A 26367-nucleotide genomic window follows, 5' to 3' on the forward strand; every position below is an offset into this window, starting at 1 on the left:
TTCCCTGCCAACACCCGGTGATTACCAAGAAACAGTGACAGGGGAGAGGTCTGTGTGTATACAACACAGATCTCTCACCTGTCAGCACGAACATGCTACCTTGTATTGCTCTGCATGTTTACATAGTAAAACGCACACAGCACACACAGCACACACAGTAAAACAGCACACAGTTAATTCTTTGATCACCCCAGATGTTAATTACTTCTTGCCCAGTGTCATTAGTACAGTGCCAGTGCTTTTTATTAGTACTAACCACTATATTGGTGTTACTGGGGATGTCAGTGGCAGTTAGTCAGTTCCCCCCCTGTGTCAGAATGCCTGCTATAAGTCGCTGACCGCCGCCATTACTAGTATAAAAAAATTTCCAGTATATATACTGCCATTCGTAGGCACTATAACTTTTGCGTAAACCAATTAATATACATGTATTGGGATTTTGTTTAGCAAAGACATGTAGAAGAATACATTTTGTCCTAAATTTATGGCAAAATTTGATTTTTTAAAACTTTTTTATTGGACATGTTTAATAGAAAAAAGTAAAAAATATTGCTATTTTTATCAAAATTGTTGGTCTTCTTTTGTTTAGAATGCAAAAAATAAAGTGATCACATACCACCAAAAGAAAGCTCTATTGGTGGGGAAAAAAGGACATAAATTTAATTTGTGTGCAAGGTTGCATGACCGCGCAATTGTCAGTTAAAGTAACACAGCGCCGTATTGCAAAAAATGGCCTGATCAGGAAGGGGGGTAAATCCTCTGGAGGGCAAGTGGTTAAATGATTTATTAACACATCCAAAGCTGCACTAATAACAATGGTAAATTAATTGTTCAGCTTCTGGGGAGCATTCTTTTCTGCATTATGTAATGTAATATTGCAATCGCCTTGTTGCTAAATAACTTCTTTTTCTGGCATGGTGTTGCTGGCACTGAATAAAGTTGTATCTGAGTGATATTTGTTTTTGCTATTGCACATTCAGCAGCGGGCAGATTATTTACCACCCACTTATTTACATCACCTCTGGGCGTGCAACACTTATGTAACCAGAAACTTGTTTTAAACACCTCGTCGGTGTTTGGGAAAGTCCAGATCTGCACTGGTTTCATGAAAGGATGCAGGAATGTGTCTGTGTAGGTGATTGAAGACAGTACTGAACGTAAGTCTGCAATAGATACAAAAAATGTAACTGCTATCTTGATAATTCATTCTTGCTCATAGCTGGCATGGAGCCTGGGGGCAGAAGGGAGCACAGTGAGGGGGGCTTTAATGCAATTTAAACAGCAAATCTTTGTGCTATTGAAGATAAGTCATATTCATCTCTTTATTATTAGGGATTGCAGAGGTTGCTGTTGACCCTGTACCCCTGTGACATTTCCAATCAAGAACTGACAGGAGGAGATTTTAGAATCATTGCTACTAGTCACAGTTCACCTTTTCAGGCTGTGTTGTAAGGATCATTTGTTTAACTGTCTTAATAGTGTAGATTTGTTGCCCTCAAAACTTCTGGTCAGCTTGGCCAGCACAGAAATGTATTAAAGCCAACCAAACATGGATTGAAATGTGCCCGGTTTAGTAGGGACTGGCCAAAATTCGATCCAAGTATGGGCAGGGAGGTTGTATAGAAGTCAGTCTACTGTGCGACTTCTGTACAACCACTCTGTTGGGTTTTTGCTATAGCCAGCAGCACAGATCGATGTATTCTGATGGTGGGGAAGTCTCTCTACTGTCAGAACACAATAACTCAGTGGGGAGGATTCCTCCATCTACATTGAATGTGTAGGCAGGGGTATCCGGTCATGTATTTTGGGGCTTTCTAACCCTGTATGTCTAACATAGTCTTCCTGAAGCTGTAAAAATCCCATAGTCTCTCCTAAGCGCAAAACTGATAACTGTTTGTAGTTCTGTAAAAAAAAACAAAAAAAAACTTCACAATCCAACTGAGGAAGAAATACAGACAGAAGGATTTGGTTCTAAAAGAGGTAAATTGCCCCCAAATGAGGGACAGTTGAGAGATATGCTGTATGCCTGCAGACACTTAAAATATAACTAAAGGCAAAACATGTTTTTTTAGTTTTGGAAAGAGTAGAGAGGGATTAGATCCCCCATCAGTTTTTATTGCTGTCAGTGTCCCCGTTAGGTAGATTCACCCTCTCTATTTGTCCTGTTTACCATTATCATTAAAAGTGAAAGTATTTGACTCCTAATTCTTTATAGCATTTCTAAGCCTCCGAGTACATTCTTCTCTACATTCTTCTCTATTTCTGTGCGATTGCATCTTATCTTCACTTCACAATACTCTTTTTGTGCTGACCACTTTATTTGTTCACATATTTCCCTCCTTTTTCATTCACCACCCTTTTTTTTTCTCTTTTGTAACCTCTTTTTACCACTACCACTTACACCCACCACCCGATTCCTCAGATGCTCTTCTCTACACTGTATTTCAGACACGGTATAGGTGGTACACTGATGACATCTACTTACATCCCCATTCTACATACAGACCTCCCTTCTTCCACCTCCTTATATTATTTTTCCTCACTAACTATTCATCACAACTGGTATACCTCAGTATTATATCTATGCCCTTTAATATATGCTAACATTGCAATGAGGTCATGTTCTGTTTATTTATTTGCCGCTATATTGTCTACCTGGTCATAATTGATGTTACATGGATGTCATAACTACATCATCATTTCTCTATGGTTGTATATTGTTAAAACTAATAAATTTTCTTTAAAAAAAAAAAAAAGTGAAAGTAAAAGAAAATCCAAAATTTTATGTTGACCCCAGAAAGGTAATAGAGGGAAAAATGTTCCAGTGGGGACACTAGTTCTGGTGACCTGGGGGTCCCCAAGATATTACCTTAATCTACAGGGATTTCCTCTCACTTCCAATTTGGCTATGGGACAGGACGTGAAGGGAAATCTCCCCTTAAAGATTTGCCAGGGGAAAACATTATTCTACCCCACCACTGTGAAAGTTAATCATCTATTTTTTTTTTTATGTTTTTTGTTTTTTTTCAGGCAGTTACATATATAGTTGCCATGGACCTTGTCACTGTTCTTCTGTTCATAGTGGTTATCCTGTTTTTGGCCACAGTCTATAATGATCAAAAACAAGACAAAAACTATCCTCCAGGGCCAAAACCTCTGCCGATCATCGGAAGCCTGCATATGGTCAACCCAATGAGTCCTCAGAAAGATTTTATGAAGGTAATCAAATATTTTGTGTGATATTGTTGAGTTTCTTTTCTCATTGTCTTTTGTGGAAATGATGGGGCTTATGATGGGGCTTATGATGAGTATGCATCTGGGGAGGGTAAGGGTAGACTAGTATAGATGAGGGATGGAGAGCAAAAACGATAAGTGCACTTTGTTTTAAAGAACACTTATTGTTAATAGCTGAACACCAGCCAAACCACTAAAGTTACAGTTAAAATACAAATATGAACTGTCTGACCTGCCAAAAAATTTGTAATTCTGTTCAGCCACTTTTGTGATTAACACACATGTGCCAGACAGTCCATCCAAAAGTGTGACACCACTTTCACTGTTGAGGAAAAGATTAAAGCGGTAGTAAAGTCATCTAAGTAAAGATTAAAAAATGGTCCCCCGGGAGTTTTAAGTCATAATGTACTAGTATACCAGTGTTTCTCAACTCCAGTCCTCATGGACCCCCAACAGGTCATGTTTTCAGGATTTCCATTATTTTACACAGGTGATTTGATCAGTTTCACTGCCTTAGTAATTACCACAGCTGTTTCATCGGAGGGAAATCCTGAAAACATGACCTGTTGGGGGTCCATGAGGACTGGAGTTGAGAAACACTGTAGTATACACTGCATACTAGGACATCATGATAGACTTACCTGCAAAAAGAACCCTCCAGCACTGCGCTGTCACAGCTCTCCCTAGTCCCTGGTGGTTTTCTTTGTCCGGTCTTCCTTCCGGGTTCCCTATCTTCAGCCGCTTGTATGGTTGTGCCATAGGTGACACAAATGAGGTCTGAGCTGCACATACGACTATTATTTCAAAAATTTTATTATATAAAATTGAATTTTAAAAATTTTGATTTTTTAAGGTCACTTGGGGGTATTTGTACTGTCATGGCATTTTAAGGGCCTCAAGAAATGAGATAGATCGTCAGTACACCAGGATTGATCAATTTTAAAATATACAGTATATATACCATAGTTTGTAGACGCTAGAACTTTCACACAAACCAATTAATATACACTTCTTGGAATTTTTCTTTACCAAAGACATGTAGCAGAATACATTTTGGCCTAAATTCATGAATAAATTAGATTTTTTTAATTTTTTTTGATTGGATATGTTTTATAATAAACAAACAATATTGTTTTTTTTTTCTTCAAAATGTTTGGTCTTCTTTCATTTATATATTAAAAAAATAAATGAAATAAAAATAAAAAATAAAAAAACAGGTGGTGTTCAAGTACCACCAAAAGAAAGCTCTATTAGTGTGAAAAAAATTATGGCAAATGGCAGTTATAGTAACACAGTGCTGAATAGCAAAAAAATGGCCTTGTCCAGAAGAGGGTAAAATCTTCCAGAGTTAAAAATTACAAACATGTTATAGTTATTTGCTCTGTGCAATGGTTATGCACAGGGCAGCCTTGATTTTTTTTTTTTTGGTCCCCCACCGTAGGGCACTCGAGCAGGCTTGCTCCCATGCTGCACTCTTGTGAATTGACATTGTCCATTGGCACACAGAATGTGGCTCAGCCCTACCCCCACTCTCTCCTCATTGGCTTGCTGGTTGTGATTGACAGCATCTGTGTGAGCCAATGAGGAGAGAGAGACCTGGGACAGCTGCTGCAGTCATGCGCATCGCTTGACCGAGATGGGGCTCAAGTAAGTATAAAGGGGAGCTGGGGCGGAGCTGTACCCAGAAGGTTTTTTACCTTAATGCATAGAATGCATTAGGATAAAAAAAACCTTCTGACTTTAGAACCACTTTAATACTTCCATATCTACTGACCTGGAACAAGCTTTGTTCAAATCAGGAAAGTCAAAGCAAAATCATCATCTTCTTGTATGTTTCGGGTCAATCTAGAGGATGAATCCTCCCGGATTCAGAATGTGAGGAGAATGAATAAAATGAATTAATTTTCAGAAAGATAAGTCATTGAGGATGGCCTCTAAGTTTCTCTCATGTAAGTTTTCCTTTGAACATTGGACTTTGCTATTTTCCACAACATTTGCTGTTTGGTGTGGCCTGCTGGCATTTATGGACTTTAAAGAATCTCACCTGTTTAAAATGAATGTATTGGGTAATGATCACCTTGTGTTAACTCGTATATTGATGCAGGGTTTTCAACCGGGGTGCCGCGGCACCCTGCGGTGCCACAAAGTCTCTAGGGGTGCCACGGCAAAATTACAGAAAGCCTCGTACAGTCCAATTAAAGGTTTCCTGTGTTAACCTCTGTGTACTGGGAGCAGGAAGAGCACATTCTATTCTTCCTCTGAGCTCTCTCCCTCTCCCTGCTGCTATAGGTACTATTGCAAGCAAAAGTGAAAGCTGTACAAGCCAGCTGGCCATGTCCTACCGACTGATTACATCATCTGTTTCTAAGAAAAGGTCGGGCTGTGCACAGAGCTTTCGGTTTTGTCGGCAATAGTACCTATAGCAGCAGGGAGAGCCTGAAATAGAAATGGAATGTGCTCTTCCTGCTCCCTGTACACAGAAGTTAACCATGGCTGTGTGGGGTAAATTTGTATCCGGCCCGGAACTGGTTAAGTGTCCCCAAAGTGTCCTTTCTACTGACCCCACCCCTCCCCCTTAGCTCAGCCTGAGTCTCTTCCCCTGCATGTGCTGCACCCCTTCTCTCCTTGGGTTCCTCTTAAGCAGCTGCTGGTGTCGGTTGAGTAGTGAGTTTCCTTCTCCATGACAATGTGTCCTGCCCTGAGCAAGACTCCACCTCCCCCCCACCTCTGATAGCTTTCCCTGAGTGTCTCAGCTGGCTCTCAACCCTTAACAATAGCCTACCCCTGCCTCTCCACCCTCAGCAATAACCTCCACCTGGCTCTCCACCCTTAAAAATAGCCTCCACCTGGCTGTCCACCCTTAAAAATAGCCTCCACCTTGCTGTCCACCCTTAAAAATAGCCTCCACCTGGCTGTCCAGCCTTAACAAGAGCCTCCACCTGGCTCTCCACCCTCAACAATAACCTCCACCTGCCTCTGCACCCTCAACAATAACCTCCATCTTGCTCTCCACCCTTAACAATAGCCTCCACCTGGCTCTCCACCCTCAACAATAACCTCCACCTGGCTGTCCATCCTAAACAATAGCCTCCATCTGCCTCTCCACCCTAAACAATAACCTCCACCTGGCTCTCCACAGTTAACAATAGCCTCCACCTGGCTGTCCACCCTTAACAATAACCTCCACCTGGCTGTCCACCATTAACAATAGCCTCCACCTGGCTGTCCACCCTTAACAATCGCCTCCACCTGGCTCTCTACCCTCAACAATGACCTCCACCGGCTCTCTACCCTCAACAATGACCTCCACCTGCTCTCCGCCCTTAACAATAGCCTCCACCTGGCTCTCCACCCTTAACAATAGCCTCCACCTGGCTATCCATCCTAACAATCACCTCCACCTGGCTCTCTACCCTCAACAATAACCTCCACCTGACTCTCTGCCCTTAACAAAATCCTCCACCCTCAACAATAGCCTCCACCTGGCTCTCTACCCTCAACAATAGCCTCCACCTGGCTCTCCACCCTCAACAATAACCTCCACCTGCCTTTCCATCCTCAGTAATAACCTATTAAATACTGCAGTATCATGCATTTTGGTGGGGCACAATTTAAAAATCATTCCAGCACCTTTTTTGAATGCTTTACTAGCATAGAGCAGCCTAACACAACACGCAGGAACATGCAAAAACAAATGCTCGTGCTCAGACACACCTGCTTATGTGAGCGAGCCCTCAGACTGGTCTGCCTCAGGATTGTGCGCAATTCTGAAGGGTGCCTTGACTGAAAAAAGGTTGAAAAACACTAATTAATGCATCTACTAATTATAGTTACTATAACATTTCCATAAATATCCAAAATACATATGTGGGCCCCAAAAATACTGTAAAGTGACACTGAGTACTCATAGTGGAACACTTCAGTACTCTGAAGACTCAGGGGACAGCTACATTTTGTGAATAAGGTCTTACTCACCCCCTCCCAATTCATGTGGCTTACATTTGATTAATGAGAATATCCATCACAGTAACAGGCCAAAAGAAAGTCTTGTGGGATAAGAAGAGACACCAGAAAGCACAGAAGGTGGTCTATATTTTTGTTACATTGCCCTACATTTGGAGGTTTAAGCGAGCTCCACAGAAGATCCTCCTAACTAGGATACTGGATATGCTAAGAAAATGTAGCTCTTTTTGGCTGCCCTGCAGTCAGTGGAGCAGTTTGTGGTTGCTTTGGGCTGTCCTGTGCTCTGCAGGCTGCATGTTTGATTACATCCCTCTGTCTTCTGGAGCAGCCTTTCTCAACCAGGGTGCCCAGGCACCCTGGGGTGCCTTGAGGTTTCTTCAGGGGTGCCATGGCAAAATGTCTGCAAATTTCCCAAGACTTGTATACAAACCAGCGGGTGGAACAAGCCTGCCTTTTAGTTACACAAAACCACAGGTTTTCATTGTGCACCATTATGACCTTCTATCCTCCGGCATCCTGACAACCAATGACATCATCAATTGATAAGGAGGATATCAGTTGCCTGCACAGCATCCTAGTTTGACCCTCCCCTGCCCCTCTCCATCAGCGCTGGGGTCACATTAGCTCAGTGATTGAGAAAAACTGAGGGAGAAGAGAAACACTGGAATATTACTCGGTACCAGTGTGCAAAAGTGTATTTGATTTGAAAGAATAAATCACCTCTAGTGTTGGGTGTCCTACTTGTGTGGAAGTTGCTGCGTTATATAAAACGATTAGAATAGTTTTTCACATTTTAGAATGGGGTGCCTCAACACTGTCCATAGTTTTAAAGCGTGCCTCGGGATTGTCCATAATTTCTGGAGGATTCCAGAATATAATGGGTCAGGAGGAGGCAAATTGGCAGCTTGAATATTTATGTTATAGCACCCAATCTCTGAGGGAGAGTGCCCAGCAGGCTAGACAGTGCAAAAATAGTCTGTTATCTGAGGCAGCCCTGTTCTTATCCAAGAGGAGACGTTTCCAGCCTGAAGGGCTGCTGCCCTTCTGGACAGTCCAGTTAAAATTCTACCTGTGTTCATCAAGGACCCAGCTTTGGCACAACTGGGGGGCTGGTTTTCTAAGAATCTCTGAAGCTAAGTGAGGGATTTCACTGAGGATCCAGTCTGCAGGATTCACTAGGGAAACATCTATCTGATATTGAAAGGAGACAACCATGTATCCAGGGACATTTGAGCACAGACCTGAGTAAAGGATCCTAATGATTGTTGCTACTGCCTTCCTCTGTGAATCAATGCTAGTGCTTGCCTGGCCTGGAATATTTCTAATAGTGTCTCAGTGTTATCCACTTTCTGAGTCATTGCTAGATGGACTGTCCTGTGAAGTAGTGACAAAGTGAAGAGTGTCCTCAGATTGCTGCTTAGCATTCATGGAGCATCCCACAGATCCCTATGCCCTATACAAGTTATTCAGTTATACATTTTAAAAATGGCAACCACTAGACTGTTTTTTAAGCCAGAAGAGTGATTGATGCTGTGTATCTGGCTGCTGTTGCTGCTGGGGGAACCTGGGGCAAATCAGTGGGCCCTTTCAGAAGTATCTGCTATGTCAAGTAAGCATTAGTACACAATGGTTTTTTGGGGTCCATATGTGTTCTTTATTTATTATCTCTATTATGTGTCATATTGTTTTTATAGCTGTCCAAGAAATACGGCCCAGTATTTAGTATCCAGCTGGGTTTGGAGAAGTTGGTTGTCCTATGTGGTTATGACACCATAAAAGATGCACTAATCAACCACTCCGAGGAATTTTATGAAAGACCAGATGGTCCACTGTTTGCTAAAACAACAAATGGAAATGGTATGGGTATTTGTTTTTAGTTCAAAATATATTATCTCTAAATCACAGTCTGTAAATGACAAAGAAGGACTATATATGTTACATATTAAAGACAATTCTAGTTAAGGTAGAACTAGCCAGTAAAAGTGTATCAGGTTAGCTGTGTTTTAGTTTTTAAATTATGAGATGCTGAATTATAATTCTACAGATTCTATGCCACTGCCCCACCTTATCTGCTTTTTGGACTACTGGGGAGTATCACCACACTGGAAATGACCACACAGACCTCTATTCCTCATATAAGCCCAACAAAGTAATGCCCCACCCTGCCCACCAGTTAATAAAACAAGCATTCACACAGAAACATAATGTTACCTTTCACTTACCATGTCACAATACTGCATAAAGACACATTTCAAGTATTTAAAAGAGCTGAATTAAAATTAATTTGAGGTTTTGGAAAAAATACAGAATGTAATAAAGACATAATTTATATTGTATGTCTGCATTGATTATTTTTTTATTCTTCCATTCAGGTATTGTCTTTGCTCATGGAGAGAACTGGAAGGTGATGAGGAGATTCACTATTGCAACACTACGGGATTTTGGAATGGGAAAGAAATCTATAGAGAACAAAATTAGGGAGGAAGTGATATGTTTAATTCAGGAATTCAGATCCCACAAGGGTGAGTTTATTCCGTACCCTTCGTAATATATTTAGTCATTTAGAGATGAATACTGTTACTGACTTTTTGTAGCTACACAGTAAGGCCCCACACTATTTGCATCCAAACTCTAACATGTTCATACTATATCTGCTCTACATTTTATGATTCTTAAGGAGGAAAAACACTCAAAGTGGTGTAACTCCCTGATAGTATAGTGTAGGCTGTTGTGTGTCTCACAGGCTGCTGCTCTAATTACCTGTGTTATAGAGAATTCTAGACTTATAGTGGGAGAGAGGCAGCCTGAATATTTATGGGGCTGCAGCCAATCCCTGGGGAGGTGTGCCTATTAGGTGGATGGAGAGCCCTTAAATAATCTGAGGAATGAGGCAGCAAGTTCCTGGGTCACGTTCTATTGGAGGCAGGGGCGGACTGACCATTTGGTAACTCGGGCACTGCCCGAGGGCCCGGGGTCAGTAAGGGGCCCCATGAGATGCCCCTGGTACCTTTTTCATAGGCTTTTTTGAGTTTGGGCAAGGACACAGGAGCCCCATGATCCCCTATTGCCTGGGGGCCCCATGAGTTGTCAGTCCGCCCCTGATTGGAGGAGACCCCTGTGCTGGGGAGCTCTCCTTGGGCAGAACACTAGAAAGAGTCATTGGGAAGACATTGAGGTCACAACTAGGCTTAAGGTCTTAAAATGAAGTTGGGTCTGGAGAGAGGCAAGAGGATGTTGGTGGGAAAGAGTCCACCTGTCCTACAGTGGTGTGAGTCTGAATTACCCTCACCGAGAAGAGCCTGGTGGATATTGGCAGGAGGTAACTGATGATTCTGTGGCTGTGTGAGTAAATGACCCCAGTGCTGGAAAGTCAGTGACTGTGTGTAGCTTTTATCTCTGAAAGGAGTACTAGGTGCCGTCAACATAGAGACTCTGCGGGACATTCCCTTTTCACAGTTCAGCAATATAGTTAAAGAGAACTTCAAGTTGTCCAGTTCTTCAGTTTTGGGGCACCCATCCTTCCCTCATCCCCATCTAAGTTCTGTTTTCCAATAAAATCTAAATAAAGACACCCCTAGACTATTCCTTTGGGCCAGTGGAAAAATTTAGAAAATGCTGTGTGCCTGGCTGTGACTCTAACTAGGGCAATAAGTTCACCAGAGGCTTCTTAGGGGGTGCACTACTGTAAAAACCACAATCAAGAGCCTTAAAGTGATACTAAACCTAAAACATGTTTGAATGCATTGTGTGCATTAAGGTAAAAAACTTTTTTAAGTTCCCTGTACGCCCCCTTCCCTGAGTGAAGGGGAAAAGAGTGGAGAGTAGTGAAGGGCTGTATGTTTGAGTCAAACGGTAAGGGTGCCCTGACAGTGCATTGTGATTGGCCAAAGCAATGCACCTGACCATAGGTCAGGTGCAATGCTTTGGCCAATCACAGCACATGATGATGTCACAATGGGGTGGGGGGTGACCCCTCCTCCTTGTGATGTCATCACAGTATTTAAGAACTGTCATCCCGGCACAGCTGTCAGACAGTAATAAAGTCAATAAAGAATGTTTTTAATAGCTGTGCGGTATCTTACTGCATACTCTGATGCGGTAAGATACCACTTAGATCACGTTCGAACTTTTGTTATGTTTGAATGTTCAACCTCGAACTGAACAGGGGGTGTTCGGCCCATCACTAGTGAAGAGGAGATCAGCCCTGTTCATGGCTTTATCTCTTCTCCCCTTTTTTACTCTATACACAGGGACTCCAACAGGAGCTGGAGCCATTGGCAATCAGGTGCGGTGAAGAGGAAATGGGTGGGCAGGGCTAAGTCTCGCTGTGTGTGTCTATGGAGAATGTCTCTGTAGATACACAGGTTGGAAGCGAGCATGCAACGTTTATCCCCATAGCAAACAGCTTGCTATGGGGGCCCACAAAGAAAGTAGGAGGAGCCAGGATCGCTAGCAGGGGACCCAAGAAGAGGAGGATTGGGGCCACTCTGCAATACAATACCACTGCACAGAGCAGGTGAATATAACATGTTTGTTAATTTAAGTTAAAAACTCTTTGCCTTTAGTAACACTTTAGGCTGTCCATATATATTGATAAATTGTGTGCAATTCCTGCTGAACTGGCCAAATTCATTCTGTGGGTGACCCTGTTGGCACAGTCCATTAAATCCAGACTCAACTGTGTGTTGCTCTAAATGGTTTTATAACAGCCAATTGCCATATGCATTAAGGTCAGTTAAACTCTGCTGGAGGTTTAATGGCGTAGCAAATTTACAGTGGCGCTTATTATGGCTATTAGTATTCTGGCATGCCAGATTTCTGCTAATGCGTTTAATAATACTAGGCCTGTACCTTGTCAAAGATGGTGTGCGTGGAACATTGTAATGTGAATTATGATAGTTTCCTTCATGTCTCAAGCTGGTTGTGGGCTAGTGCAGGTTCTATGAGAGGTGTCTCATACAGAATATTTTAAATCTTATAATTTATTGATGACTTGTGTATTTTGGAGAAAAGAGGGTGCACTGTGTTCAGTATGACCCCCATAGTCTATACTCAGTTTGCGGTTAATATGACCTTATTAGTGTCAGACTTACAGCTTATTAGTGTCAGACTTACAGCTATTGCTGATGTTTGCTTTTGTTTTTAGGAAATCCCTTTGATAATTTGACCATCGTCAACACAGCTGTAGCCAACATAATTGTGTCTATATTACTTGGTAAGAGATTTGAATATGATGATCCAATCATACTAAAGCTCATGCGCATGATTAGTGAAAATATCAGGACCTTTGGAAGCACTATGGTCAGAGTAAGTATCAACATCAGCAGAGATAGATGAGCTGGATAGTCCAAGTTCAGATACTGGTAGATTAAAAGAGGAGTTACTTTTTAAGGGTTGCTTTTTTACTAATCCTTAACCCCTGAAGTTTCCATTGACTATGGTTTGCATGCAATTTGCGATTTCTAAACCATTGGGCTGGCTGCCAGGAGTGTAGCATTTGGCTCCTGACCATTTAGAGTGCCAAAGACACACAGATAAAGGTCCCAAGCACAACCCTATCCCAAATATACTTGCACCCATCTTACACTGTTGTTCTGCTAGGTAATACTGTTTAAATGATAGTTAAATGTTAAACCTAAAAAACCTAAACCACAATTTTTGTAGTTTATGGAAATAAAATAAACTGTCTATAATAGCCAGTCAGTTGTTTATACTGTATACAATGTGTTGTTTTATATGACCAATTTGATTTTTGTAATTGGTTCATCAAGCTTTACAACAGCTATCCAACACTGATAGGCTTACTCCCTGGCGCCCATCAAAAGATTTTTGAAAATTTCAAATCAACTCAAAATTTCATAAAGGAGGTATTTACAAAACAGAAAAAGGAACTGGATATAAATGACCAAAGGAACTTCATTGATGCCTTCTTGGCAAAGCAACAAGAGGTAGACATTCTTTCTTACTATTTAATATCTGTTGATTCAATAAATAAAGCAAAATACATACTGTATATTTTAAGTCACCTTAGAAATAAACATTTTAATAGTTGGCTTTGTTTACCACTCACTTTCTTGCAATTTTCTGGTAGAGAACACTGCATGTTATTAACATTACTCTTTTATTATAAAAGGCCTTATTCAAATACCCCTTGTCAACTTAAAAATGTATCTATCCTGCAAATTTTTATTTTACAATCATATCCCTTATGGGACACAGTCCGTACAGTACTTTGCCCCATGTTTCTAAATGTTTTTTGTCCCTGGTTATGATTACAAACTTTCCCCCCTTCCCCTACTCTCAAACAGACAGACAATCTAACAACAGATTTGAAGGAGACTCCTGATTCAAAGCTGCAGCTTGTCTCAGTTACACTTTCCCAAGACAAGCAATGGCAAGAGGAATGCAGAGGAAGGGGAACATGTCAGCCTCTGCAGTCATCTTACCGTTGCTTGTCTTGAACTGCCAACGTGTTTCAGGGGTTATATAATCTAGAGATCATATTCTTCACATATTGTTTTCAACTACTGAAAGACTTGGCTGGCAGGCTTGTGTAGGGTGAATACAAGACCTAAGTTTCTCACCTACACATTATGAGGAGCTCCACAAAGTTATGGTTAAAAACCATGGCTATGGGGAAATAAAAACCTTTTGTTTTTTCAGATCCTGATAAGTTCTGGTCTGGAACCTGGGAGACTTTGTAGAGCTTTGGGTGGGATAAAGCCTCAAGTTCTATGTTCACATTTTACCTGTTAGACAAACTTAATTAATTAGGCTAAGATATCCATAGGCCTTCATAGATGTGAGCTGACTAAGGCTCAGGACTTTCTACATCTGCTCTTTGAAAGTATCACATACCTGGTGATGGAGGCCAATGGAGAGAGGGTTTCCCTTTCAGCTAAGTTCCAAACTCCCCTGAGAGTGGGACAGCGGGAGTCAGGCCCAAAGTTGCACAGGTCGCCTGTAGGAGTGTTGGTTGGTGGTCCACTCAGAAGTACAGCTGGTGCATGGAGATAGGTCTGCAGACAGGAGGTGCCTGTGCGTGGTATGCAAGCCCTTCTGGGATTTGGATGTTTACTGGGTAATCGGTTCAAGCCAAGGTCAGGTACCAGGTGGGAATCAGAGCGGACATAGTCAGATGGGAAAGCCGAGGTCATTCACAGAGGAGCGAGAGAGAGTATCGGTAAGCCAAGCCGAGGTCAGACCAGGGGTAAATCAGAGTAGACAGGTCCAGGAGCAAACTGAGTCGGTAACAGGAAATCACAAGTCAGAATCACAGGAAACAGAAACCAGGAACAGGGCACGGGGAGCTAGAGATCATCTAGCAACCAGAGGAAGTGATGAGCCTCCTTATAAAGGCCGCCTGGCACCAGACTGAGGCTGATGTGTACCTCTGCGGCCATGTAGAGTACTGGCAGAAATGCCAGATCTTCCAGAACTTCTGCCGTGGACAGGACCCTGACAGAAAGTATGCTGCCTCTGCTAAATATTGGCTACTGACAGAAAGCTAAAATGGACTGTTTGTTTTGAGGAACCATTAGGAAACATCCCGCTCAGCAGCAATATTGGTATTGGCAGCAGTTCAGATTTAGCAAGTGCCTCAAACAAACATGTTTTGTTTGTTGCGTGCTATGGAATTGCTGTACAAAGCCCTCCTACTCTGAGTTGTGTTTGTGTATTGTCTTGCTGAATAAAGTTGCAAGACAAACCTACTAGGACTATTTCCAAAGTGTCCCTGTCTCGTGCATGGTTTACTGCTGTCAAGACTATAAATATAAAATGTGGTAGAATCCTCAAAACACCCCAATCAACTACACGATTCTAAATAGAAATAACTTTCCACCCTAGAAAGTTGTAAACATCAAAAATTGCTCCAAAAGAATCATCCAACCCACCACTAGTGAAAAAATCCCCTATTCAAAAAAATATAATAATCAATACATGCATTCCAAATGATAAATGTCCAAACACATATGATCATACACACTATATCAATAAGTGTCCAGTGTCTTATAGTCCAAAAAATAAAAATTGAGAAATGAATACGTCCCACTTCTTTATACTGTTGAAATCCTCAAAGGCCAGCTGCCGCAGAAACCCTCAAAGAAATCAAAAACTCAACATAGTGCATTAACTTAATAACTTGATACATAACTCTGTACACGTGCGTATAAAAAGCATTAGTGCAAAAATTGTGAAAAAAGAAACCACAGCAACACTTGTGCCAGAACAGTGATGTGTTCCACTCAGTGTAATCACTTCAATAGTGTATTACTTCTAATACATATAGCATATATACCCTTACCAAAATCAAAATATAAAGACCGCTGTGGGGTATAATATAGAGAAGTCTGCAACACTGCTCAGCCTCTTTGCCTCCACTCCTAACGTTATGGTTATAATCTCATCCCCTCATGGTATCACAAGCCAGTTCCCCGGTCATTCGGATTGGCACAAGTGTTGCTGTGGTTTCTTTTTTCACAATTTTTGCACTAATGCTTTTTAAACGCATGTGTGGAGTGTTATGTATCAAGTTATTAAGTTAATGCACTATGTTGAGTTTTTGATTTCTTTGAGGGTTTCTGCGGAAGCTGGCCTTTGAGGATTTCAACAGTACAAAGAAGTGATTTCAAGTGGGACGTATTCATTTCTCAATTTTTATTTTTTGGACTATAAGACACCCTAGGGCAGCACCTTTCGTGGGGGGGCTGCGCACCGCCCCCCGGAAGTAGGGACACACATGTGTGAGCGGTCTTCAGAGCAGGGCAACTCAGTGACTCCCGAGTTGATTTTCCTGCAGCTCCACTAGTTCCCCTGGGCTGGACAACTGTCACAGCCAAGCTCCATCTCCCATGAGGATGGACGGATCCGCTGCGGTCCTCGCACAGACTGTCTTTGCCCTCGATCACTCTCTCTGTTTGCTCTCTCTCCCTCCTTTCTGTGATCTGCTTGTTGTAGTTCAATTTCCCACTGCATAATCCACCCCCACCCCCTCATCCGCACAAGTGATAATAAATCTGGAGCAATGTCAGGGACTAAAGCTGTGCAGAACTCCACTGACACACGCACGGTGGTGGGTAGGCATGGTTGGCTCGCTATGTCTACTGCTCTCCAGCTCTAGTAAGGGATTGAATAGGGGTGTGAGCAGTGGTGTCATGTGCAAGTTGTATGTGAGTATGAGCAGTGGGGGAACTATAAGGTGTTTGTGACTGTCGGCACTGGGGTGGGGGGGCTTTACCAGTTATATGTGAGTGTGAGTCATGCTCACATTTAACTTGTAAAGCCCCCCCAGTGTTGACACTCCCCTTGTATACCCCACAGTGCTCACACTGTGTGAACAAAGTACAAGGTGTATGTGACTGTCGGCACTGGGGGGGGGGGGGCTTTACAAGTTATATGTGAGTGTGAGTCATGCTCACATATAACTTGTAAAGTCCCCTTGTACTTTGGGTGTACAAGGTGCATGGGAGTGCAGGCACTGAAGGGGAGGGGGGCGGGGGGTGTTACAAGATGTATGTTAGTATAGGCACTGAGAAGAGGGAATGTACAAGGTATATGTGAGTGGGCACTAGAGGGGGAAGCAGGAATGTACAAGCACTGGGGGTGAGGAGATGGTGCAAGATGTCTGTGAGTGGGCACCGGGAATATACAAAGTGAGTGTAGGCACTGGGAGAGGAGGGGGTGTACAAGGTGCATGTGAGTGTGGGCACTTTAGGGTCAGGGATTTAAAATGTGCATTTTATTATAGGGACACTGGGGAGGTCAATGTACAAGGTACATGTGAGTATGGTCATGGAGGTGGGGAACAGACAAGATATACAAGGTATTTGTGAATGTGGGCATAGTTGTAAAAGTTAACTGTGAGTATGGGCACTAGGGGCATGTGCAAGGTGTACATGATTGCAGGCTCTGGACAAGTCGTGCAACAAATTTAGATGGGGGGGCGATATTAGTCTTGCCTAGGGCAGCAAAAAAGCAAAATAAACCACAGCCTTACACTGTACAGTATATAAAACGATTACAAACTACATGACATTTGATCCTGAGAACTTTTTTTATTGCATCCTACAAAATAGGAAATCTATATATAGGGAACACCAATTTGTCTAAAAAGTCAAAGAGACAAGACTACAAAAACACACCCGAGCAAAAGAAAACAGATGCACAAAAATCACATACTCAAAGGGCCGGGATTGTGCCACATGGTGACAGTGCATTACATTACTGCTCTCCTTGGTGTGCCCAAAAGTGCAGTTTGCCATCTTCACCCTGGACACTGGATAACCTTGTCTCGGTACTGCATACCCAGAAAAAATAGTTTACAAAAGTTCCTTCGGGGCTGGGTGAAATGGCAAAAAGTTGGACTCCTAAGCAGACTGATCTGCAGGCAAAGAAGTTTATAAACAAAAGTCAGTGCTGGTGTTCACAGCACAAGTGGCACCCTCTGTGCCCCCGCCTAGGGCATGGTATCCAAAAAAAGTTTTGTCTAGAGTTAGGCATTAATCTTCTATTTTAATTGTGCAGGGAAATCCAGAATCTACCGTTTATTTCCACAATGACAACCTGACTGTTCTGGTGGACAACCTCTTTGTGGCTGGGATGGAGACAACCTCTACCACTCTGCAATGGAGCCTCTTGCTAATGATCAAATACCCAGATATACAGAGTAAGAAATGTTAATTTACTATGTGATTTATAGTGCCTTAATAACCCTTGAAAAGCTCTTTCAATTTTACAGTTAGAGAATAGCACAAATAACCCTAGAATATTATTTTAGTTTTTACACTTATAGAATAACACAACTGGTCTTTTGATCTGGTAAAGTGTTACAGAAGTCCTAATTTCATAATAGGCAATGTTAGGGATGGCAATGTTAGGGATATTGCAAACATCTCTAAAAAAGTGTTTTTGCAGGTCGTTAGTGAAGTAGCGATGTATAGGGTATGACATTGGGACCTAAATGCAGACAGTTTGTACAAGGCTGTGAGGGGTATAACAGTAGGCATCATGTGCAGAAACAGAGTGCAGAGGGTATGAAAACAGACATTATATGCAAAGGAAAAGGGTGGAAGGTATACCAGTGGGCATTATGTACTGGAAGTGAATGTGGAGGATAAGGCAGTAAACATTATGTGTGGGAGAGAATTTTGGAAGGTACAATGGTGGGCAATATGTGCAGGAGAAGTATACTAAGAAGGAATTGGCTTCACTTTTTCCCCAACTCCTACCCAAATAAAAGGGAAAATAACTAAAAAAAACCAACAAAACAGCCACTACGTATAAAATATGTTGAGCCCTCTTAATACACCACTTTCAGTTTTAATATATTGTGTATACTTTATATGTAGCACTCCTCCTGACCCCTAGAGGCATGTGGGGAACCTGCCAGAGGCAGAGCAGCCTGGCATTTTTCCAGGGCTGAGTCCAGGACTAAAAGGTGGGGGATGTGCAACAATTGGGCACCGGTTCCTTTAAGGACTTTATTCCTCCCAGCATCATATTTAAAAAATGGCAGAGAACTCAGAACACCTTTGCTGCCTTACAGACTCACTGTCAGGGCCTGGACTTGAACCTGGGACCTCTTCTGTGTCAGGCCATAACTCTTCTCACTGAGATACCTGCCTTGTGCCTTGTTTTCTGATGAACCTTGAACTCCTTGCTCCTCCCATGAACTTCGTGATTTAATTCATGTCTCTGCACTTCTTGGTTGCCAGATTATTGTGCTCTCCAGCCAGTATCTCGCTTTGTCTCTCCTGCTGCCATCCATAACTTCGCTACCAACCTTTGGCTTGTTCCTTGACTACGATTCTGCCTCATCCAAACCTGCTACCGCTTGTTACCGACCCTTGGCTTGTTTACTGACTACGCTTCTGCTAGATCCCTACCTGCCATATCAGTTACTGGATCCTGGCTTGCTCACTTCCTGGTGGGGTGATCCTGAAAACTGCAACCTGGTACTAACATGCAGCAAAATCCACCTCCACCATTAGGAGCTCTGGTGAATACCGGTTAGTGCTTAGACCCTTCACCTCAGGTCATTTCCCAGGGTGACCTGCTTGTTTACTTATCCTGTTGGTTGGTCTGCTGCTATAGCTACTGGTCTCTGAACCTGACCTCACACCGTGACACTCACTCACTCCATCTATAGACATCAATGCAGGCCAACAGAGTCTTTAGGCTGAAACCAGCAACCTGTACCTTTTCCAGTAGCTGTTGTATCTCTCTTCTCTCCACTATATTTAGCAAATAGGCTCCTTCTGCCAGGAACTTGCACTGCACTCGTGCAAAGGCTTCCTAGGTCGCAGGCCTAGTCACACAGCTGCACCAAATACATCTTTGGGCCAAAGCCAGGGGCAAAGAGAGAGATCACAAGATCTACCCCAAATATTTATATTATCCTCCAGCATGTGCCAGGGACAATACAACTCCTACTGGTTGGCTAGAGGAAAAATAAATATTCTTAGCTCAGTATTAGGGTCCATGCACACTTGGCTTAATAAAAATACCAGTGCCCTTGGCAGAAAAAAATGCTCATATAGATTGTTTTCGTATCGGTGTTTAGGAGAGCATATCATTTTTTTTTCTGTCAGAAATCTCTAAAATCACAAACCAGAAGGATTTTCTTTCTGCCTCTAAACACTGAGCTTAAAATATTCATATAAACAGCCTAATGTGCATGAACACATAGGATAACATTGAGCTGCTTCTACAGCCAAAACACAAAACTTCTGTGGAAGCAAAGTTTTTTACATTCCAGTGTGAATGAACCGGTACTATTCCATCTCACTCTATTGCCAGAGGTACCAGTGACACCTACTGACCAGCAGAGGAAAATGTTAGCATCACTGTGTTTTGGGGAAAACCAAATGAACATATAAACTATAAATTAGCCTTGACTGTAGGAGTGTTCAATAGAGCCTGACTTCCAGGGCACATGTGCCATGTCTTCTACTGGGTGTCCTGGGTCTCCTGTGAGACACAGGGATGATACATTCTAAGCAGTTATATAGTTTTGGAACATTGTATATTTTAGCTATTTTTAAATCCATCTATTACTAATTTTGCCATCATAATGTAACAGTACAATTTTTAGACCAATGCATTTTTGTTCAGTTAAAAAAAGATTACATTTGTCTTAGATTTTATCCAAAGTAGTCATCATAGTATCCTACCAGCCCTTCAACATTTTCATCTTTGTGACCAGATCCTGGTCTATTAGGACCCCAGAAATGCCCCTGCAAGGCTGACTACCACCCACCCAGCAAGACTAAACTTAGGACAAGGTGGCTGTATATACTGTATAAATACTGTGTACTGTATATCTGAAGAAGAGTGCAGGAGATGAGTAAGAAGGAAATGACACTGGATAGTATGTTCAGGGGATGAATGTGGAGGGTAAGACAGAAGTATGACAGAGAAGGGTATGAAAGGTACCACGATGCTCAGTTTATGCAGGGAAGGAGTGCATTGGATATGCCAGTATTCAGTGGTGTATTTTGGTTTTGTGCTGCCCTAGGCAGTCAGACAGTCAGAGACAGTGGACATAATACAGTAGATGGTCAGAGACTATGGACATACTACAGGAGATGGTCAGGGACTGCAGACATGATATAGGAAACAGTCAGATACTGTGGACAAGATACAGAATATGGTCAGAGACTGCGGACATGATACAGGAGAAGGTCAGAGACTGTGGACATGACACAGGAGAAGGTCAGAGACTGCGGACATGACACAGGAGAAGGTCAGAGACTGCGGACATGATACAGTAGAAGGTCAGAGACTGCGGACATGATACAGGAGAAGGTCAGAGATTGCGGACATGATACAGGAGAAGGTCAGAGACTGCGGACATGATACAGGAGACGGTGAGAGACTTGTGACATGATACAGGAGAAGGTCAAGAATGCGGACATGATACAGGAGACAGTCATAAACTTCGGACATACAGTCATGGCCAAAAATATTGGCATCCCTGCATTTCTGTCAGAAAATGCACCACTTTGCCCAGAAAATTGTTGCCATTAGAATTGTTTAGACATTCTTATGTTTATTTAATTTGTTTGTATTGGCATGACACAAAAAAGTGGAGAAACAAAAAGCTAAATCTGACACATTCCAGGCAAAACTCAAAAAATGCACTGGACAAAATTATTGGCACCTTCAATTTAATATTTGGTAGCACATCCCTTGGAAAAAATTACTGAAATCAATGGCTTCCTGTAATCATCAAGGAGTTTCTTACACCTCTCTGCTGGCATTTTGGACTACTTTTCTTTCGCCAACTGCTCTATGTCTCTCAGCTTGGAAGGTTTCCTTTTCCCAACTGCTGTTTTGAGATCTCTCCACAGGAGCTCTGTGAGATTGAGATCTGGATGTATTGTTGGCCAGTTCAGTACTCTCTAGCTCTTTGTCTGAAACCATTTCTGGGTGCTTTTTGATGTGTGCTTTGGTTCATTGTCCTACTGTAAGACCCATGACCTCTGATGGAAAGCCAACTTTCTGACATTGGGCCCTACATTGCACCCCATAATTCTTTGGTAGTCTTCAGATTTCATACTGCCATGCAGATGGCCAAGACATCCAGTGCCTGAACCAGCAAAGCAACCCCAAAACATCAGTGAACCTCCACCATGTTTGACTGTAGTGATTATCTTCTTTTGTTTAAAATGTTTAATTTTATTTTTCTGAAAGCAGTAGAATGATGGTTTTTAACAAAAAGCTGTAATTTTGTTTCATATGTCCACATCACATTCTCCCAAAAGGATTTTGGTTTCCTCAGGTAAATTTTGGCAAATTCCAATTTGGCTTTTTTATGTTTCTGTGTCAGCAGTGGGGGTCCTCCTGGGTCTCCTACCATAGCATCCCTTTTCATTCAGATGGCGACATATAGTGCAAGCTGACACAGTTGTACCCTGTGCCTGAAGGTCAGCTTGAATTTGTCTGGAAATTAACATTTGAACAATCCTTCCTTGCAATCTTTGATCAGTTTTTCTCTTTCATCCATGTCCAGGAAGATTAGCTACAGTTCCATGGGCTGTAAATTTCTTGACAATGTTGTGCACAGTGGACACAGGAACATTAAAATCTCTGCAGATAGACTTGTAACCTTTAGATTGTCCATGCTTTTCCACAATTTTGTTCTCAAATTCTCAGGCAATTCTTTGCTGCTCTTTCTCTTCTCCATGCTCCATGTTGAACACATCGACACACAACAGAAAGGTTGTGTCAAATTTTCACCATCTTGACTGGTTGCCGATGTGGTTCCCATATTGTCAGCACCCATTAATTGATACACGTGATTTTAATTACAAACTACAAGAGCATCATGAACTTGAATGCAATTATTTCTTACAATTTTGAGAAGGTGCCAATAATTTTGTCCAGTGCATTTTTGGAGTTTTGCGTGGAATGTGTCAGATTTGGCTTTTGTTTCTCCACTTTTTTGTGTCATACCAATACAAACAAAAGAAATAAACATGAGAATGCCTCAAAATGCAGGGGTGCCAATATTGTTGGCCATGACTGTACTACAGGACAAGATCAGAGACTGCAGACAGGATACAGTCAGAGACTGTGGACAGGATACAGGAGACGGTCAGAGATCGTGGACAGGATACAGGAGATGGTCAGCAGAGCACAGCCAAAGCCAGCCCTCCTTCTCAAGCACAGCTGAAGGCTGACCACCCACCTGAGCACAGCCGATGCCCAGCCGAGACCAATCCTACCCCAGCCAAGCCCGTCCAATACAATCCGCTCTTGGCAGGGACAGCAAGAAATAACCTAGGAGGGCAATTGCCTTTCTGTAGTGATGCCACTAGTCCCTTCTGCCTGGGGGTGGCCAGTAGATAGTATGTGCAGGAGGGGCATATGGATGGTATGGAAGTAAAGAGCATGTGCAAAAGAGGAGTGCAGTGGGTGTGACAGTGACAGTAAAATAATTTGCTCTAAGGAAAAGCATGTGATAGACTTTGGGTCCTGCACGGTCTTTGGAATAAAATATTAGAATATGAGAAACTATATCACATAATTATATTACTGTAATAAAATCATATAAATTGTGCAAATGTGCTTCCTTTAACCTAGTATATATTTTCATGAAGGTTAAAAAACAGGTGACAGTATGCTATTAATTGTGACGCTACTAATGTGCAGTTGTTTGTATGGTTCTATATTCCTCTGCTGGAGCAATAGGGTTGCATTTTTGAACCTATGGCGTGCTGTGCAAAAACAAAACACAAAACACCAAAGTGAACCAAAAAAAGTGAACACACACAAAAAATAGTGCACTAGGGTGTGCCATGGTCCCCTCCTGAAGAGGAATGATCTCTCCCTGCCCACCTCTTTCCGAGGGTGTGAGACTCCTGATGAGGGCACATTAAGGCACAATAAGGTCCACCTAGCCTAAAGGCCCAGCAGACCCTATTCCTCATGATCAGCAGAAGCTGACCAATGAGCATTGGGTGGGAGGGCTTTCCTGAGGAGAGGGGATATCCTTCCCTGCAAGACAGAGGAGGAAGGAACCTGATGGCCACGCATCCTCCCCATAGACTTCCAGGTAAGCTTGAAGACCCACATTCTACCATCCTGTGAGTGAAAGGAAAACACAAATATAAAGTGCAGTGTGACTCAAGTGGAGAGTATAAATTTAAAAAGTTCCAATGGCTAAGCTTTGCAGCTGGGTAACAAAAATGCTCTGGTCTTAGCCAAAAGGTGATGTGCGAAAAAAAATCAAGAGTTGTGGCCAAGTGCTCATTCTCACAGTAAGGCCCCAAACACATAGTGATACTAAGAGCACCCATGGGTCACCACTCCATGGGGCACTTAATATTGCAGACTGTTTGCCTCCCTGACTCCTGACCAAACAAGACGGCACCATTCAAATCAGGAGGTACTATACCCCTCACTGCTACCGGCCCACATCTTACATGGTGGACTCTCAATTTGAATTCCTTCCCATAAGGGAAAACCCTCAGGACTCCCATCATACCAGCAGGGATACTATACCGCCATGCACTCCTGCCAGAAGTCCTGAATGACAGCAGGGCACCCCTACTGGACACTGATAAGAACAGATACTCTGCTTGTTCTTAGCAAAAAAAGCGGAGTAGCGATTGCAGGTGCCTGCAATTTGCTTAACACCCAGGATTTCTGGATATGGGAAAGCAGGTGACTCGCTCCCATGATGTTAACATACCACTTGACTGTGGAAGGCAAGTTATTAGCCCTATGTCAACTATGACCATACTGGCTTCACGCTTACTCAGGGATTTTCCTCTTCACACTTACTCATGGCTTTTCTTCTTCACACTGGAAATCAAAGGGAAGGTGAGTATGAATTGAGGTGGGACAACTTACGTATACCTACCTAGGTATACTTTTTTTTTTTCCATTTTGGATAGAGTACAGAATGGTTAAAATGCAGCTCAGTTTTATTTTCATCAACTGAGTCCCACTTAAGAGATTTCCCTTTACTTTATGGTCCTAAAGACTCAACAGGAAGTTACTTAAAATCTTTCTAAAGTTAGGTTAATTTCCTTTTAGACACGTTCCACCAAGTGCCCCCATTGAAAAATTTCCTCTCTATTGTTGTTTTGGTTTCAGTCTACATTTTTCGATGTTCCCTCGCTTTAACCACTTCAATACCAGACACTTTTCACCCCTTTCCTGCCCAGGCCATTTTTTCTGCTTTCAGTGCTGCTGCACTTTGAATGACAATTGTGCGGTCATGTAGCACTCTACCCAAACAAAACTTTTATCTTTTTTTTTAGACAGAGCTTTTATTTGGTAGTATTTAATCACCACTGGGATTTTTATTTTTTGCTAAACAAATGAAAAAAGACCGCAAATTTGGAAGAAAATTGTTTTCAGTTTCTGTTATAAAATTTTGTAAATATGTGATTTCTTTCCTTCAGTGATGTACGCTGATGAGACTGCACTGATGGGCACTGATAGGCTGCACTGATGGGCACTGAAAAGCGACACATATGGGCACTGATAGGCAGCACTGATGAGGCCACATTGATGGGCACTGATGAGGAAGCACTGATGAGGCTTCACTGATGGGCACTGATATGAAGAACTAATGGGCACTGATAGGAGACACTGATGGGTACTGATAGGTGACACTAGTGGGCACTAATAGGTGGCACTGATGGGGACTGATAGGTGGCACTGATGGGCATTGAAAGGTGGTAGTTATAAGGCTACACTGAGGGCAGGGCACTGATTATCAGTGCAGAAGTCCCCTCTTTAGATTGCCACTTACCAGCTCGCCTCTCTTAATATGCTGTCAGCATGAAAGGAGGACTGCTGGGGTGCTGTGCAAGTGCTGGGGTAAGAATTTTACCAAATAAGGAGGCGGAGCCTGAGTATGGCGGCAGAGGAGAGCTCTATGTAGGAGCTCTCGGACGGAGCTCCGTGGTCTGACCTCCCCAGGTCCCCTGTGTACCTCCCGAGAAATGTGAAAAGCCTTGCGGCTTGGCTCTTACCCTGGCCCGACGGCTCCCCGGGACGAGAGGTAGAAGCTTGTGGGAGGAGAAGCGGAGAGCGGCTGGAGACTAGCGGGGAGAGGGTGCCCGGACGCTGGGAAGCCGGCGCTACCACGTGACCGGCCGCAAAGCACTCCTAGGAGATCAGGAAGCCGGCCGGCGTTCTGCGGTGGGAGAGCAGAGCGGACCTGTTGGCCGGAGACCGATTCATCCTCCCCCTATTCCCCCGAGACCCCCAGACATAAAGCAAGGCAAGAGGATACCCACTGAAGCCCTGGTCAACGGAAGATCCAAAGAGATCCTGGAGGGTCCCCCCTCCGTGAACAAAGACCCTAGGCGACCTGAAGGTGAGAGCATTCAGCGCGGTCACAGGAAGAAACACACGAGGAGGGTGAGTGACTAAAGTTGAAACCTACTATACACTAATTGTGATGTATTACATGGTCCCCTAACAAGAAAACAGAGACAGGAGGAGAAACGTTATGATACGAGGGGTCCCATAGAACTCAAAGGGAGAAAACCTGCAAGAAGTGGTCTGTAAAATATTAAATACTATAACAGACAGCACCGAAATGGAAAGGACTAAAATAGAAGGAATTTTTAGAAAAGGAAACATCCAGAGATACCTGGGGAAAGAAAGGCCGAGAGACATTATAGTTAAATTTTATGAGTTTCGAGA

The 26367-nt window shown here is 42.7% G+C and overlaps 1 protein-coding gene across 2 annotated transcripts in view; it reads left to right on the top strand.

The window, feature by feature from the left end:
• The first annotated feature begins 1065 nt into the window (after window positions 1–1065).
• Window positions 1066–26367, top strand: part of LOC149455649 (cytochrome P450 2K1-like) — a 43154-nt gene continuing 17852 nt past the window's right edge. For both annotated transcript variants that reach the window (XR_016314038.1, XM_089686041.1), the window contains exons 1-7: window positions 1066–1157; window positions 3031–3219; window positions 8892–9054; window positions 9570–9719; window positions 12344–12504; window positions 12969–13145; window positions 17722–17863. Coding sequence is in view for 1 of the 2 variants with exons in the window: in XM_089686041.1 (XP_089542167.1) it covers window positions 3052–3219; window positions 8892–9054; window positions 9570–9719; window positions 12344–12504; window positions 12969–13145; window positions 17722–17863 (961 nt within the window). In the remaining variant the exon portion in view is untranslated. The remainder of the gene's footprint in view (window positions 1158–3030; window positions 3220–8891; window positions 9055–9569; window positions 9720–12343; window positions 12505–12968; window positions 13146–17721; window positions 17864–26367) is intronic.

Source organism: Staurois parvus, unplaced genomic scaffold, assembly GCF_062004578.1.
Source record: "Staurois parvus isolate SC_StPar_1 unplaced genomic scaffold, SC_StPar_1.0 ptg000390l, whole genome shotgun sequence".
NCBI classification, from domain to species: Eukaryota; Metazoa; Chordata; class Amphibia; order Anura; family Ranidae; genus Staurois; species Staurois parvus.